The sequence below is a fragment of the Hyperolius riggenbachi genome, chromosome 5 (assembly GCF_040937935.1).
Source record: "Hyperolius riggenbachi isolate aHypRig1 chromosome 5, aHypRig1.pri, whole genome shotgun sequence".
Taxonomy (NCBI): domain Eukaryota; kingdom Metazoa; phylum Chordata; class Amphibia; order Anura; family Hyperoliidae; genus Hyperolius; species Hyperolius riggenbachi.
The window spans coordinates 392,839,632-392,857,922 of NC_090650.1; the positions used below are offsets into that span (position 1 = coordinate 392,839,632).

Below are 18,291 nucleotides of genomic sequence, written 5' to 3' on the forward strand. Positions count from 1 at the left end.
ACCGCCGGTGGACGGGGGCAATTGACAGGCGGGTAATTCAGCCGCTCGTAGAAAAGAGGCCTTACCATCTTCTCCAGAGAGAGGATAGTGCTAGACGCATGTACAGAACTTATAGTTGTAATATAATTATCAGTAGCATGTTATCCACCCATCCTCACATAATTCTCTTATTTATTTCCTACAGGAATTTTAGAAGATGGAAAGTCAACCCAAACATGTGTCACCGTATCATCCTCTGGCAAAGAAGGGCTTAAGAAAACCAATTCAGGGACACAATGCGGCAAGTCAACTGTCTACTCAGCAGGAACCAAGAGCCAGAAGCAGAAGAATGTGTGCAGAACTACAGAGGTACCACGGCTCAAGCCCAATGCAAATAATCTCGGAGATTCTTTCTGTCCTTATGTATGTTACGTCTCCATCTGTGTTCTAGCACGTCCTATATAAGGGTTAGACACTCCAGTAGTGGGAAGCCTCTGGATGATCCAGAAGCTTCTTGAATCCTCGTAGAGTCTACCATGCCAGTGCTGCATCTGTCTTCTTCTTATGTCCACGCTCCCTTTCCTGTAGGAGCTTCAACATACTGGGCGTACATGAGTAACGTCCGGAATTCCCAGTTCCGGGATGTGTAAGTTAAAATCTATGCCGCATCTTTGGAGCTCTTGTTCTGATAAGACATAGTTTCTACGGTGCAGATTCCCGAAGTCCCGAACCAATCGCTTATTGTCGTGGCTGCAGACTCAGCTGATAGCCAAGCTTCCTCCTATCATCACAGAGCCAGTGTAATTGGCACCTTACCAGAAGATCACTGTGAGCCAATCACAGTGATCTCTGAACTGCCACATGAAAATAAGGCTCTGATCCTGAAAGTAAATCTAAAGCGGAAAAAAAAGCAATTTAACTTACCTGGGGCTTCATGCAGTCCCGTGGAGTCATCCTGTGCCTACGCCTCCAGCCAGCAGGGGCGCCCACCTTAAAGCTGGCTGGCTATGCACCTCCTTACCACGTCCCTGTGCACGGTAGCGTTCAGCTCATGCACAGTATGGAAAAATTTCTACTGCGCATGCGCAGAACACTCCCGGAAATGAAAGCGCGATCAGGGTGCACGCGGCTGTGATTTTACATGATGCTTTACGCCCGAATATTAGTCACATGATTTTATACTCTGAAAAAAAAGTGCTGAAAAGATGTCAGTGCAACATAGTGTATACACTCGCCTAAAGGATTATTAGGAACACCTGTTCAATTTCTCATTAATGCAATTATCTAATCAACCAATCACATGGCAGTTGCTTCGATGCAATTAGGGGTGTGGTCCTAGTCAAGACAATCTCCTAAACTCCAAAATGAATGTCAGAATGGGAAAGAAAGGTGATTTAAGCAATTTTGAGCGTGGCATGGTTGTTGGTGCCAGACAGGCCGGTCTGGGTATTTCACAATCTGCTCAGTTACTGGAATTTTCACGCACATCCATTTCTAGGGTTTAAAAAGAATGGTGTGAAAAGGGAAAAACATCCAGTATGCAGCAGTCCTGTGGGCGAGAATGCCTTGTTGATGCTAGAGGTCAGAGGAGAATGGGCCGACTGATTCAAGCTGATAGAAGAGCAACGTTGACTGAAATAAGCACTCGTTACAACCGAGGTACGCAGCAAAGCATTTGTGAAGTCACAACACACATAACCTTGAGGCGGATGGGCTACAACAGCAGAAGACCCCACCGGGTACCACTCATCTTCTCCACTACAAATAGGAAAAAAAAGGCTACAACGTGCACGAGCTCACCAAAATTGGACAGTTAAAGAATGGAAAAATGTTGCCTGGTCTGATGAGTCTCTATAGAGTCAGAATTTGGCGTAAACAGAATGAGAACATGGATCCATCATGCCTTGTTACCACTGTGCAGGCTGCTGGTGGTGGTGTAATGGTGTGGGGGATGTTTTCTTGGCACACTTTAGGCCCCTTAGTGCCAATTGGGCATCGTTTAAATGCCCCGGGCTACCTGAGCATTGTTTCTGACCATGTCCATCCCTTCATGACCACCATGTACCCATCCTCTGATGACTGCTTCAAGCAGGATAATGCACCATGTCACAAAGCTCGAATCATTTCAAATTGGTTTCTTGAACAGGACAAAGAGTTCACTGTACTAAAATGGCCCCCACAGTCACCACATCTCAACCCAATTGAGCATCTTTGGGATGTGATGGAACATGAGCTTCGTGCCCTGGATGTGCGTCCCACAAATCTCCATCAACTGCAAGATGCTATCCTATCAATATGGGCCAACATTTCTAAAGAATGCTTTCAGCACCTTCTTGAATCAATGCCACGTAGAATTAAGGCAGTTCTGAAGGCAAAAGGGGGTCAAACACCATATTAGTATGGTGTTCCTAATAATCCTTTAGGTGAGTGTGTATATATATATACATATATACATGCCCTCTTTCCCTGAAATTAAGACATCCCCTGAAAGTAAGTCCTAGCAAGAATTTTGAGCATGCTCGAAATATAAGTCCTACGCCGAAAGTAAGCACTAGCTGCAGTAAGGTAAAAAAGTATGGCAACTTGTATTTTTACTGGGGTTGATGGGCTCATAAGCAGGACTAAGGCTCCATCATTGGGTCAATCACTGCACTTGCTGCTACGCAGCGAGTGCAGTGATCAGCCCGATAACAGAGCCATTGTCCCGCCTACGAGATCATCGGCTCCAGTAGAAACACAAGTTGCCGTACTTCTTCCCCATGGGCTGAAGATCGGGGACAGAGCAGCATGGAGCTGGGGGGAAGAAGAGGATTAGGGAGACATTGGAGAACATGAGGGGCAGCACAACATGGAGCTAGGGGCAAAAGGAGGATGCAGGGGGACATCGGAGGACATAGGGTTATATGGGACACAGGAGTTTAGGGGATCAAGGAAGACACCGGTATAGAGGGGGACACCAGGAGGACGCTAAAGGTACAAGGGGGACACAGGGGCACACAAGAGGTGGATCCAGCAGAGGAAGAGGCAGCACAGTGGGGAAGGCAGGATGACACACAGCACAGGAACTTGTGTGTTCATAGAAATATAAGATTCAGACTGTCTTACTTCTGGGGAAACACGGATAGATATATATAGATAGATAGATAGATAGATAGATAGATAGATAGATAGATAGATAGATAGATAGATAGATAGATATAGATATACAGGTCCTTCTCAAAAAATTTGCATATTGTGATAAAGTTCATAATTTTCTGTAACGTACTGATAAACATTAGACTTTCATATATTTTAGATTCATTACACACAATTCAAGCCTTGTATTGTTTTAACATTGATGATTTTGGCATACAGCTCATGAAAACCCAAAATTCCTATCTCAAAAAATTAGCATATCATGAAAAGGTTCTCTAAACTAGCTATTAACCTAATCATCTGAATCAACTAATTAACTCTAAACACCTGCAAAAGATTCCTGAGGCTTTTAAAAACTCCCAGCCTGGTTCATTACTCAAAACCGCAATCATGGGTAAGACTGCCGACCTGACTGCTGTCCAGAAGGTCATCATTGACACCCTCAAGCAAGAGGGTAAGACACAGAAAGAAATTTCTGAACGAATAGGCTGTTCCCAGAGTGCTGTATCAAGGCACCTCAGTGGGAAGGAAAAAGTGTGTCAGAAAACGCTGCCCAACGAGAAGAGGTGACCGGACCCTGAGGAAGATTGTGGAGAAGGACCGATGCCAGACCTTAGGGGACCTGCGGACGCAGTGGACTGAGTCTGGAGTAGAAACATCCAGAGCCACCGTGTATAGGCGTGTGCAGGAAATGGGCTACAGGTGCCGCATTCCCCAGGTCAAGCCACTTTTGAACCAGAAACAGCGGCAGAAGCGCCTGACCTGGGCTACAGAGAAGCAGCACTGGACAGTTGCTCAGTTGTCCAAAGTACTTTTTTCGGATGAAAGCAACTTTTGCGTGTCATTTGGAAATCAAGGTGCCAGAGTCTGGAGGAAAACTGGGGAGAGGGAAATGCCAAAATGCCTGAAGTCCAGTGTCAAGTACCCACAGTCAGTGATGGTCTGGGGTGACATGTCAGCTGCTAGTGTTGGTGGTCCACTGTGTCTTATCAAGGGCAGGGCCAATGCAGCTAGCTATCAGGAGATTTTGGAGCACGTCATGCTTCCATCTGCTGAAAAGCTTTATGGAGATGAAGATTTCATTTTTCAGCACGACCTGGCACCTGCTCACAGTGCCAAAACCACTGGTAAATAGTTTTCTGAGCATGGTATTACTGTGCTCAATTGGCCTGCCAACTCTCCTGACCTGAACCTCATAGAGAATCTGTGGGATATTGTGAAGAGAAAGTTGAGAGACGCAAAACCCAACACTCTGGATGAGCTTAAGGCCGCTATCGAAGCATCCGGGCCTCCATAACACCTGAGCAGTGCCACAGGCTTGAACTACTTCAGTTGTGTGTAATGAATCTAAAATATATGAAAGTCTAATGTTTATCAGTACATTACTGCTTTTCATTTGGCAGACAGGAATTCACACGTGGAAATACTGCTGGTATGAGAGCGTCTCTTTCCAATGGCAATACAGTAAAAATCACTGAATGATACCATTTAGTCATCTTAAGAAGCCCGATTAAAGCACTTTCCTATGGCTTCAGTTAAAGTAGCTGAATTTGAATGAATCAGCTACCTGTGTGTTAGAAGGAGTAGGCACTATGATGATCCCATCATGTTACACATTGGGCTTGATTCACTAACTGGCACTAAGTTTTAGCGCCGGAGTGAAAAGCCACTTAGTGCCTGAAAAGTAGATCGCACACAGCACCGTGCACTTCGCGCGCAGTGTGATGCGCCAATAATGGCGCGCAGTACGACGATAACGTCGCACCCGCTGCCCTGGAAACGTCGCCGAAAACGCCGCATTGGGTTGGGCTGCTACAGGCACACCCGATGCCCCGTTTTTTGGTGCACCGGGAGCGACGTTTCCAGCGCAGTGGGTGCAACGTTATCGTCCCGCCGCGCGCCATTATCGGCGCTGCGCACGAAGTGCACTGTGCTGTGTGCGATGTGTTGGCGCAAACAACCTAATGCCCTGGTTTGCGCCCACACAGTGTTAAGGCTCACTAACCGGCTTAGCGCCGGTTAGTGAATCAAGGCCCTTATGTCACAGCATCGCTAGTCAAGCTTGGTTGCAGCAGAGGAGAAGCAAGGTGTTGGCTTATCAGTTACCAACTTGCTGATATCCTTCACTATGAGTATGAGCAGGTTGGGAGGGGGGGTTCATTTTGTGTGGTTCAGGTGCTGAATCACAGAAAAGTATATGCAACAATGGCGTCACTAATGGTGTCACTAGCACTGACACCGAGCTCCCAACTAAGGGAGATTGGAGTAAAGGTGTTCAAATAGCGACCAGACTTGATGTACTCTTCGCCATGCCTAGCATGTCTAGAAACGCCCCCACCCACAGCAAAGTGTGGCGAGTACAACAATCTCTAAAGCTGGCCACTAACGGTCCAATTTCTAGCGAAAAATCGTTAGAGCGATCAGAAATTCTGATTGGATTGGTTGTAAATAATCTCCATTGGTGGACACAATCGATTATGAACGAGTGAAAAAAATGTCGCCCGAATGAATTTTCGTCGAACGAAAATTTGGATTTTCGTGGTGGTCGTGATAGATAGGAAGTAAAGATTGGTTCGTTGATGGTGTAGTGAACGATTTATTTACAAAATTTCACTCCTGATCAGAATTTCTGATCGCTCGAACAATCTTTCGCTAGAAATTGGACCGTTAGTAGCCACCTTTAGGCTCCCTGCACACTGCAAATCCGTTTTCCGATTCTGATTCCGATTCTGATTTTCCATTCCGATTTTCCCTGAATACATTCAACAGAAAAACGGATCAGAAAATGCAGCATGCAGTAAAGATTAAAAATATGAATCGGATGTAAAAAAACAATTAAAAAGTGGAATCGGAATCGGAAATGCATGCAGTGTGCAAGAGGCCTAAAGGTGGCCATACATCAGAAGATTATGGGCAGATTCGACCAAAAGACAAATTTATCTCTAATCAAATCTGATTAGAGATAAAATTTGTCGCCGTTCGCCTCACCGCTGCAGCCACAATGTATAAATGTATGTAGTGTGTGTGAATGTATACATTGCCTGTCCTGTAGCAGCTTCCGCATGGTGTCCGTCCATCTCGCCGGAACCCGGAGAGATGGATGGAAACCGCGTGCAGGCTGACACCGGACAGGTAATGTATAAATGCACACACACTACATACATTCATACTTTGCGGCGGCAGCGGCGGGGGTTTTTTCGTCTCGTTACTCGTTCGCAAATCGCCCGCCGCACCTCCATGCACCCGACCAACCAACTTCGGCCCGACATCTTGCAGCATGCGCGATTGACCATGTGGCCAATTTCTGTCCCGAAATTGGTTGCTTTGTCAGTCGGGCTGGTACTTGGCAGCACCAATTTTCATCCAATTCGATTATAATAATTGAATCAGATGGTTAATTGGTTGGTTGGTCGGCTGATGTATGGCCACCTTACCTCTTCACTCCACCCATAGCAAGTCCATCACCCCCATAGCAAGCATGGCCTCCCCCCCCCCCCCCCCGTAATACAGTAAGTAGTGATAAAGTTATTGACAAATAAATGGGAGGTGAAAATCGCTTGGATGCATAAGGTGAAAAGGTGAAAAAACACTGAAGGCTGAAGTGATTAAAGGAACCTGAGAACCTGTGCATGACAAAAATGTTGGTTGGGGTGATCGGCGTTACTTACGGGGTGCTGTTCCTCTTGCCTCCATTCCATATGGGATTTGCCATGTTCTCCAGGGAGCGGCCACAGCTTCAAGTTACTGGCGGTGCTGCGCGCTCCTGACCATCAGAGGTGCATGATACCTTCAAACACCAGTCTCTGTGGTCGTGCACCACGTAAGATAGTGCATCTCATTCAGACCGGGGGTACCTAGAAGATCATCCCCGCCCCCCAATGGCACTCTCTATTACAAGCCTCTCTTATGGGGAGGTGCTCAGGTCATTGTAATGTTCCTTACACTGTGAGTAGGTGCAAGTATTAAAAAATGCATTTTTTTTAATATGCAATGCAAACTGGGCAAATCGATCTGTATTCCAGGCATTTGCTTATTACCCAGTCGCAGAAGTAGCTGTAAATCCAGATAAAGCCCCTAGGGATATCCTCTCCTACTCCAACACTGCGACCTGCTTGACTTTTGGACACAGCATGCTCTCCTTCCACTGGGGCAGAGGGCAGGATGGACTGCTGAAACAGCCTGGCATACTAGTTGGTAACCTAATGTGCTGTGTGCCGTGTGCCATGCATCTACACATTACCTGGAGACGGACCAGGGAACAGAGGCTGAAGCAGGGAAATGGGTGCATTCTACTTTAACAGAATTGGTTGGCAGGCAAGACTTTTCGCATACTTTATATCATCTGTGCATTTAGCTGTGTGCCTACAGTCCAGCCTAAGGGTTTGGTCACATCTAAAATCGCAATCGCTGAGGCCAGCGTTTTGCGATTTCGTGCTTACCTTCACGCTACGATTTTTTGAAAAGCTCTTTTCAGAGCGCTTTTGCAGAGCAATTTGTTTTTTCACTTCAAGTCAGGAAATGAACTTTTTGACCCGGAAAATAATAAATACAATGTACTGTATTCATTCTTAAAAGCGCAAAAGTAATTGCCGCATAAAGCGATTTTGTGAGCGTTTTGCGCTTTTCCTATACCTTCCACTGTGTTATAATTTAAGTAGGCCTCAGTTATTTGGACTGAGTTTTAGGTAAAAGGCTTGTTCCAGAGTATACCTTTAAATAGAGTTTTCGTGATGCAGGCAGAAGCATCTCAGTGTCTGCTTGAAGCAGATGATGCAAGCAGATACTGAGAACATGTTCCTGAAGGAAGGCCACAGGCCTACACTGCCCCAGACAAATGGACTACGGGAACAATCAACATAGGCCATATTTACAAAACATAACATTCCTGCAACTGGGACAAGGGGACTCATAGAATATTAATTGAGTAGGTGTGTATCATGACATCACAAGGGATCTGAACCAATTATAGATGGTTCAGATGATGACACAGTTAACTCTTTCCTGGTCAGTATTAAGGTTCAGGATGGGCCAACGGAGGGCGCTCTTACTTTCATGCTCTCTATCTGCTGACTGGAACCCTAATTACTTTCCTTTATTTATGTAATCTGATATAATATATGCTGTACATAGGTAGTCTAGATGTAACGTTGTATAGACATAAGATGACCTGATTACCTTCAGCAGGAAGGTAATCACGAAGCTGTAACGCAACGCAAGAATCAGCTTTGCTAAGATGTAACGAACTGTATCTGTATATCTATTGGCTGAATAAACTCCATCCACTTTGAAGATGCCTAAGAAAGTCTATCTCCTATAATGCTTTCTGTGAGGAGAGTCGAGTCAGCTCACATTTTGTGAGGTGCACCTCTAAGGGGGTGCTGGTGCCGGAGCAAAAGGTGATTTCTAACACACTGTAGCAAAATCGCCTTAAAAATGGTCCATGCAGCGATTTGCTGAGCAGAAAGCTGACAAAACGCTCAGATATAAAGTATCCCATAAGGATTCATTGCACAAGCGAGTTTTTTTTTTTAAATCGCCGGCGCTCAAAAAAAAAAATGCAAAACGCCCTAGGTGTGAACAAGCTCTAGTGTACCTGAGATAGCATAAATAAAATAATTGATACTTACCTGCCCCAGGTAAGTATCAGTTATTTTTCCTTTCCCGGTGGCTCCCTTGTTCTATAATCCCACCTGGCAATCAGGCTTCAGTCGCGCCCCACAGCGCACAAACCCATTGCGCTCCTGTCACCGGGAGTGTTCTGTGCCTGAGCAATACTATCTGGTACAACCAACACCCGATTACCGGGCAAAATTATAGGACAACAGAGCCACTGGGAAGGACAGCGAGGGAGGAATCAGAGGTCATGAGGTTGGAGGAAGCCCCAGGTAAGTATATCAATTCTTTCATTTATGCTATGTCAGGTTTCCTTTAATGAGATTTTATGTCTTGATAACCAGTCAGACAGACACAGACTAGGCTTGGCCTTCCATCCACTGACATCAAATTCTACTTCTGCACTTTAATTAGAATAATTACATTTGCTTTGCTAATTATCATAGCCTTTAGGTCCATTAGCAATAAGATAATCTGTTTAAGTCTTCAAATCTCTTTTAAGGGGTCATTGGCTTTGAAGGTTGAAATGAATTAACTGTACTTGTAAAGGTAAAAAAAAAAAATGTTATAGCCTAATAATGCCTAATATACACAATCTGATTTCCGATCATTTTTCTGATCTGTTTTCCAATCACTTCTATGCAGGGTTGCTCGTAAACTACGCCAGCGCGAATCTACGCATCGCAGTACGCAACTACGCATCGTAGTTCGTAGGCGAAGATTAACAACTACACTTACGCATTTCCGCGTAGTCGTAGTCCCGCTATGCGTAGCTTCGCCCGCTACGCGTAGTTGACGTATGTATTGCGAAGTCAACTACGCGTGCAGTAACTGCATTTATATGGGTCATTGCACATGCGCAGAAATTTCATTGCCTTTTGTACGCATACAATTCCGCATTGGATGTTGGAATGTATGCTTAAATTAGTTTGTGTATGCGCATAGTTAGCAGATTATTGCGGAAATTTTTCCGCATAAGGGCATAAGCGGTCGCATCAACTACGCTACGCAATACGTGAAGCTTGCGTATTTTAATGCGTAGTCTACGGTATGCTAACGTAGCGAAGTGGCTGATTTCGGAGCCATAGATTGCGAAGCGTATTTGCGTAAAAATACGCGTAGTTCCAGCGTAGCGAAGTTGGCTGCCTACGACCATCCCTGCTTCTATGCAAAATGGATCAGAAAAACGATCAGAAATCTTATTGGAAAATAATCGATTTGACCGTCAATCTGATGGTAAATTGCATCGTATGTACTAGGCATAAAGCATTGTTTGATCTGACTGTGCTGAACAACACAGCAGTGTGATCTGTGCCTTACCTGCCATAGGAGGAAGGAATAGGAAATCCTTGTGGCCAATTCAAAGCCTCCATAGCGGTAATCCCGAGTCAGGCTCGGGACAGAAATCTGCAGCTCAGAGCGGTAATCCCGTGCCTGAGTGAGTTATATGCAGGAGCTGCTGCAGATCACGCTGTGGTATGTTTGTTTTCTTGTTTTTAGGGTCTAAAAGATTGTGAACAAATTGCATGGCTTTTAGACCCTATATCTAGAAATAGTCATAACGCTAGTAAGGTTAAAGTATACCTGAGATAAAGAAAAAAAAAATCACACATACCTGGGGCTTCCTCCAGCCCCCTTCAGGTTAATCGGTCCCTTGCCGTCCTCCTCTGCCAGCTGGATCTTCCGCTATGGGTCCCAGTACTTCAGGCAGTCGGGGCGTAGTGCGCATGAGTAGACTGGCCATGTGCGCTCCTGTTGGAGCGTTCTGCAGCTATGCAATACTACTGCGCAGGCACAAAACACTCCCGGTCGCAGGGTTTCGAAGGGGGAAAGCGTGTGGCCAGACTGCGCCTGTACTGACTGGCCGAATAACTGGGACGTTTCGTGGTCCCCAGTGTGAATGGGGCCTTAGAGCCTGTACAAACTGCTGCATTTGCGCTGCGTTTTTTAAAATCAGATGCTTTTTTAAAAATCATGAAAATCTTGATGACCTGCACAAAGTGGTGCGATGCGGTTTTAGGAAAACGCAATCGCAGTGACTGTACGCTTTTTAAACGCGATGCTTGAAAAAACGAATGAAAAATTGAATGCATGTGATTTTTCATTGCATATTTTTAGTTAAACAATCAGGAAACCAGAAAAAGTAGAAATTTGATTAAAAAACGCAATCGCACCACACTGCATTTGCAATTTTCAGTGTGTACAGGTCACTCTGAAACATGTAGATCAGGCCAGGCTTCCGCTTGAGGCAGACTCCGACAACCAGCCGCAACTGACAGTTTAGGGCCCATCTGATGGTCTTTTTGTAGTTTGGGTGGAGTCGGGGGCAGATGCATTTTCACCATAGGCTATACGGAAGAAGTATCCGCTCTCCAGGGAAAATCACAGACTACACAAGAGTGCGTTCCACTTACCACAATGGATCCAACGAATCCTTTGCAGACCCAAAAGTGTGAATGGATCCTGTTTATAAAATAGGATCCTTTTCAATGCAGCTAAATGGGCATTAAGGGGTTGATTCACTATAACAAATAGTGTGCCTTATCAGAGTTAACATGCCTTATCAGAGTTAACACGCCTTATCAGCATAGCATAGCGAGCACTACAAACTTTGATTGGCCCAATAGGCTGCTTGTCAAGTTTCCTGTCAAGTGACAGACAGCCTATTGGGCCAATCAAAGTGCAGGGATAATGTCCTTTAAAGTGATTGGACCCGCAGGGACTCAGGGCAGGACGAGTGGAGCTCTCGTCATTGCTAATTAGCAGGCATAATAAGTTCATAGCGCTCGCTATGCTACTCTGATAAGGCGTGTTAACACTGATATGGAGTGTTAGCTCTGATAAAGTGTGCTAACTCTGAGAAGGCATGCTATTTGTCTTGTTGAATCAACCCCTTAATGTCCATTTACCTCTGTAGAGGAACTGAAGCTCACAGGTATGTGTACACATAGGCTTTACATTTTACAGCTTTTCATTACAGTGATCCGTTAAGCCACGGATGTGCTCAGAATACCCAGTTACCCATCTGGAAGACATGAGCTCATTAAATTTGTTGAAATCAACTTCTGATTGAACATTTTCGCTTTCAGCGTATAACAGGGTTTCAGGAACCTGATTAATTCTACACTTGTAATCCCAGCCCATTTTTATCCCTTTTGCTGCTTCTCTTTTAGAGCTGACGAACCCATAAATTGGAGCAGAGGCCGCTCGGTAGTGGAGGAAGTTAATGGAGCGCCCTTTAACCCCTTCCCACCACTGCATTGTTATTTAATGTTTCTGCAGCACATACCTCATGCAGCAGGAATGCTAATTCACTGACTGCGCTGTGCATGGCTGCACACTTTTGTGTAAGCGCTAATCCCCATTATGCAGGCTCAGCACTCAGAGCATGATCTAAGACCAAGCAGTGTGATCTCTCTGATCATGGAAAAAAGAAACTCTATGGGCTGGAACCCACAAGAACGTTTTTTGAGCATTTTGGCAGCGCTGCGATACGCTAGCAGTTTGCCAAAACGCTCAGCTGATGTTAATGGATGGGGCAACTTCCACAGGAGCGTTTGCGTTTCCCAGAAACGCAAACGCAGGACGTGCAGCATTTTGGGAGCGTTAGCGCTTCAATGTAAAGTATTGAAACGCTAGCAGAAACGCTCAGCAAAACCTAAACTGAGCGGTTTTGCTAGCGTTTTGCGGTTCAGCACACTGTAACAAATTTAAAAATAATTCACAGGACCAATCAGGATAAAAACGCGAAACGCAAAACGCTACACAACCGCTGAAGAAAAAAATACACTGTTGCAAAACGCGACCGAAAACGCGCATGAATCCGCTTGCAAACCGCTCAGACAAAACGCTAGCGGTTGCGTTTTGCGTTTGCGGATTTCAGTGGGTTCCAGGCCTATCAGAGCCAACGGGGACTATACAATTGAATGCTGATGAGGATAGACATGTCCAAAGTCTCAAGAATTATAGTACAAATCAGCGCAGATCTTCAAATACAGTGTAATATAATAAACAGTCTGTAAAACTTCACCACGGTGGTAAACAGGCCACCTATATTCTTGTAGTTACCATCACCCAAAGGAATAAAACTGGTTTACCTGCTCCAAACACATTTTGTAGTAGAGAAATATATATATTTACATAGAAAGAGGGACAAAGTCCTGAAAGAGGGACAAATGAGGAAGAAAGAGGAACAGAGGGACAGGGCTCCCAAAGAGAGACTATCCCTCCAAAAGAGGGACATTTGGGAGCAGTGGGAGCTTTGCATTAAAGGTGACACACATTGAATGTGGGCACAAATCTTTAGGAATATGAATCGTTTGATGCCAGCAATGTAAAGAAGTGTGAAATAAACTTGGACAGTTTCAGTAATCGGCATCTGCCGGTGGATTCGCAGCCTTTTGGAAAATCCCCTCCTTGATCCTAAAATTCAATAGCGACAGCACAAAGGGCAGCATCTCCCCGGGATAAAACGCAGTGACATTATCGATGCGACTTGATGGGTGAAAAATAAATGGCTACATTTCAGCCATGCTGGGAGCCTCTGACAAACTGCTCATCTATTGTTGAAGCCTCACTGAGGATTATTCTCCTGAGTGTCGCTGTTCAGCGGCTGATTCTGTAGGACTGTCGTGGGAAAGACACGCTCTGCAGAGAAAGAACTGATTCAAATGGTTTAGTGATCTATGCAAATCTCTGCATAATTCTAAGAATCCCCAAAATATCTCATCATAGTTCACTTTATAATGTTCTATAATCGCCCATAACAGCGTACTAAACAGGGAAAGGCTTAGCGCTATTAGCAGTGACTATAATAGAAATGAAATTGGGGCAAATGTATTATTACAGTAAAATGTACATTTCTCTCAAAGTAAAATGCACTATAAAGTACCTTTTTTTCCATGTTGCTATCACTTACAGAAGGCAGTAAAAAGCTGACAGATCCAATCGACTTTGGACTAGTCAATCTGCTCATGGTGGATTCTCACTATTACCTTTATCCTTTAGAAAAGCACAACCTAGAAAAGATCTATACAAACATTATCAGCCAGCTTGCCTACTCGCTTGCACACTATTCTGGCAGTTGGACTAACCTACTGCAGGTCAGTAAGTACTTTTGTAAATAAAAAATAAAACCCTGGATTCCCCCATGAAGAGAAGCACTAGTCCAAAACAGATTTTCACTATTTACTGTAAGTGACCACAACATAGGAAAAGGGTACTATATAGTTTATTGTATTCTAGGAGAAATGTACATTTACAGTATATGTATGTATGTATGTATGTATGTATGTATGTATGTATGTATGTATGTATTTATTTGAAATTTGACATTTTCACGATAGTGGACCTTTAAAGCTGTGGCTGGATGGTGTAATGGTTAAGGGCTCTGCCTCTGACACAGGAGACCAGGGATTGAATCTCGGCTCTGCCTGTTCAGTAAGCGAGCACCTATTCAGTAGGAGACCTTAGGCAAGTCTCCCTAACACTGCTACTGCCTATAGAGCGCGTCCTAGTGACTGCAGTTCTGGCGCTTTGAGTCCGCAAGGAGAAAAGCACAATATAAATGTTCTGTGTCTTGTCTATAGTGAACCTGAAGCATTTTTTAAATAAAAAAACAGATACTTACCTAAGGAGGGGGGAGGCTCTGGGTCCTATAGAGCCTTCCCAATCCTCTCCTGGTCCCTTTATTCCAGTGCTGTCTTCCCCAGTAGCAGTCACCGAGCAATGGGTTGGAGAATGCTCTCTTCTGCTGCAGGAGGGTTCGGAGTGCTTCAGAAGATGGGTGGGTCCATAGTGCACATGCGCGCTCTCACGCAGTTGCACATGCACAGTATGGAACTGCCTATTGCACTTGAGCTCCCAAGCACTTCCGAAGCTTCCCGCGGTGTGAGATTTGAATAGGGGAGACAGCGCTGGAATGAGGGCACCGTGAGAGGAACAGGAAGGCTCAAAAGGGCCCGGGGCCTTCCCTCTCATGTTTTTTTTATTTTAAAGGCAACCTGAGATGGGGTCACAGCAATAATTATTATTATTATTTAGTATTTAATATATACATACCCGGGCCTTCCTCCAGCCCCCTCCGGCCTGATCGCTCCCTCGCCGTCCTCTTCTGACTCCCAGTTAGCCTTCAGTTGGCCCCGGAAAGTCCTCTGGTCCGGGGGCACCTGCACATGCGCGGCCCAGCCACACATGCACTCTGCACCTGTGCAGTGCTACTGCGCAGACGCAGAATGCTCGCAGTGACGGAAGCGCGCCTAGCCCGACTGCGCATGCACCGACTGGCCCCAAATGGAGGATTTTCTGGTGCCAGTTGCAGGCAAACGGGGAGTCAGAAGAGAACGGCGTTGGAGCGGTTAGGCCGGAGGGGGCTGGAGGAAGCCCCAGGTATGTATATTTTATTGCTGTGGCCCCATCTCAGGTACACTTTAAAGCTGATCTGAGATGAAAAACTGACTATGACAAGTAACTTGTCTATATATCTTATCTAAAGTTTAGATAGTTTACACAGCAAATCTAGCTGCAAACAGCCCCAATCGTTTATGATTATTTATTCCTGTGATACAATGAGAGCGGCCATGTTCTGTTTGTCACATTACACACAGTCAAGCTGCTCTGCATCTCCACCCCTCAGCCTGTGAAAACTTCACTTCCCTCTCCTCCTCCCTCCTCCCCTCTGCCTCTGAAATCTCAGGCTAGTAACCTCCTCCTGCCCAGACTGAGCTCCCATAAGCCCTTGCTACATGGGTCTGAGAGTGCCAATGCACTCTGGAGAAGCTGTGGGCGAGGCTTGTTTAGTTTATAGGGAATTAGAGTATTAAAACAAAAAAAAAAACATTTGGCTTGAGGAATGCCCTATAAACTATATGAAAGGAACACAATTAGGCAATGAGTAACAGGTTGTCTCAGATCCACTTTAAATACACTTTAGATTTGCTTTAACTTACATTAGTTTGCCTTCTATAGTTCGTGTGCATGTTTTTCCATCCATAAAACAGAAGATATTTCCTTTGTGTCTCATGACAACTCCTGTTATTTTCAGCAGGCCAAGAGGGACAGCAAACGGATGGCCAAGAAAGAAGTGACAATCAACCTATCAAAAAACATAAGACCGATGGACACGGATGGGCGCATTACAGAGAACTGTGTCAATTAACTGCGAAGAGAGGAGACCCACGGGGACGTGTTAAGAATCATTTGAGCACTTTAATTGAAGAGTTTGAACGTCTGGAAAAACGGAATCTGGGGAGAATCTCACATTTGCTAATTATTTTAGAGAAGAGTTTTTCCTTCTCATTTGAAAGTGGATATACCAAGTGGCTCTTACGCCAAGCAAATGGAAGCAGTGAGGAGGCCTTTCTTGGAGGAGAAGAAGACTTAGCGGTGGTGAGAAGCAGGGAAGAGAGACATTTACAGCTGTCGCTATAACGATGAGAGACACCACAGAGGATAAACTGTTCCAGGTTGTTCTAGCCTTGAGCGTTCTTTATTGAGCACAGGCATGATACTTAGGATTCTGCTTTCATTATGAAATAGATAAGGCTTTGACGATTACTTCCTATAAATCCAATTTATATATTCCGCTTTAGCCTCCCTTCAAGGGAAATACTTGCCTGATAACCAAAACAGTTGTGCGAGTTTCTTGTTTTCTGTTTTATTTTTGTTTTGCTTTTGGTTTTGTTCTCCTTACTGTTTTGAACATCGGAATAGAGACCCGTGTCTTGTGATTTACCTTCTCCTGTAAGTGGCTGTGTATATTTTCAATGGCTTGGATTCTGCATGCAATAAGTGACAACTTCTTTAACCGCTAAGCCAAATCTCTCTCTCTCTATCTCTCTACACCATTAGTTAATGGCAAGCTGTTCTGTGATTGGCTCCAAGTCCTGGAGGTGCTACATAGATTCTATTTTTGCTTTGCTTGGTAGGACAGAGGAGAAGGTGTTGGAGAAGTCACGAGCGAGTCCAGACACGATGTCACCGTGTTAATGACAAAAAACGACATAAGTGGTTCACCAAGTTGATCCACTGGGGCTAATAACACCAATAATGATGTCCTATGTTCTGCCATGGTAACTGAAGGACAGGGTTTTATTTTCCATAAGAGACAGAATTTAAAGTGGACCTGAACTCAGGATTTCCTCTCTGCTCTAAAACATAAGTGACAGCATAATAACATTTTGTTTGTTACAGCTGATAGAAATGCTGCAATAAATCTGCAGTGTGTCTACTTCTTGCTTTCATGGAAGCAGACATATGGTTAACATATGGTGTGTTTACAAATTTGCTGCTCTGCTGAGGCAGCCAGCTGACACAGCTGAAAGATCAAATTACAGTTTTGATGAGTCACAGATGAGGGGGAATTACAGAGGCTTAACTCATTAAATACACACAAGGAGCATTTCTCTATCCCTATGTCCTGTGCAAGAGTTCAGGTCCACTTTAAAGGGACTCCGAGCACCTCTCATGGGTATGCCTAGAGACTCCGACCAGTACTGCAAAGTACTTAAAGATGCATACCTTTCTGTACCTTGTGCACTCCTCTTTCATTTGATGCCTGAATAGCCGTTCTACACCAAATAGTTTTCGTTCGATTTCAATTTAAAAATCGCAGCTACCATCTTGGCTATGTTACAACTCCCGGGTCACCCCTGTCTTCTCTGTTAGAGATGTGCATCACTGAATGAAGCAGGAAGAGGAAGTGACACGCATGGCCACTGCAAGAGGGTCCTCCAGAGGGGTCACAGCACGACTTGGTTGGAAGCCGTCTGGCTTAAAGGCATACCCATGAGAGGTGCTCGGAGTCCCTTTAAAAGTTTTATTTCCAATAGGCCACTTTTATTATGCTATAGACATTTGTAGCTGCACAGTCCCACTCACCTTCGATAAATTGATTGTAAGCTCCATCTATAAATGGAAATTATTAGTCAATGTTGTTGTTTTTTTTGTTTTTTTTTTTGTTTCTTTTGCAGGCTTAAAGGGAATTTTATGGTGTTTTCAATATATCAATTTTATTTATTCTATTTAGCAGTAAATACTGGTATATTTATTTTTAAATTAGGAATGTATAAGATATTACAAATGAATGTTTATTTTTATTTAATCTAAATCTGCTGGTTTAGCTGCTAGGTTTTGTAAGAAGAAAATGTCTTACTCTGCTGTTGTAATAATGCAAAACCCCAACAAAGTTAGACATGGGATGACCATTTGATGACCAAAAGCATCATTTGTGATCATATCAGGTGACAGTATGAGGTCTATACAGGCATATTCCGCCTCTGATAGAAAGCAATGAGTGGCGGCAGAATTTTTAAGTCAGTTGTTTTTCCCCAGGCACAAAAGCCTCGTACAACATTCTATATTGATAGGTTGTATGAGAGCCAATAGATTTTGAATGTTATGAACAGATTGTCAGTAAACTCTCATACTACTCAGAAGCGATAAAGTTGGTTAGTGATTGGCCAGTCAAAATTGGATATGTACGCACTCTATGGGTGCAGTGCATACACATATCTAATTGTCATTGAATAATGATTGCCTAATTTTACCAACCCAATGTAATATGAG

The 18,291-nt window shown here is 44.3% G+C and overlaps 1 protein-coding gene across 1 annotated transcript in view; it reads left to right on the top strand.

Moving 5' to 3' along the window:
- BAALC (BAALC binder of MAP3K1 and KLF4) overlaps positions 1 to 17,602 on the top strand; it is a 98,142-nt gene extending 80,540 nt beyond the window's left edge. The window contains exons 2-3 of the mRNA XM_068234906.1: positions 185 to 348; positions 15,770 to 17,602. Of these exons, the coding sequence (XP_068091007.1) occupies positions 185 to 348; positions 15,770 to 15,883 (278 nt within the window). The 3' untranslated portion in view covers positions 15,884 to 17,602. The remainder of the gene's footprint in view (positions 1 to 184; positions 349 to 15,769) is intronic.
- The last annotated feature ends 689 nt before the right edge of the window (positions 17,603 to 18,291 follow it).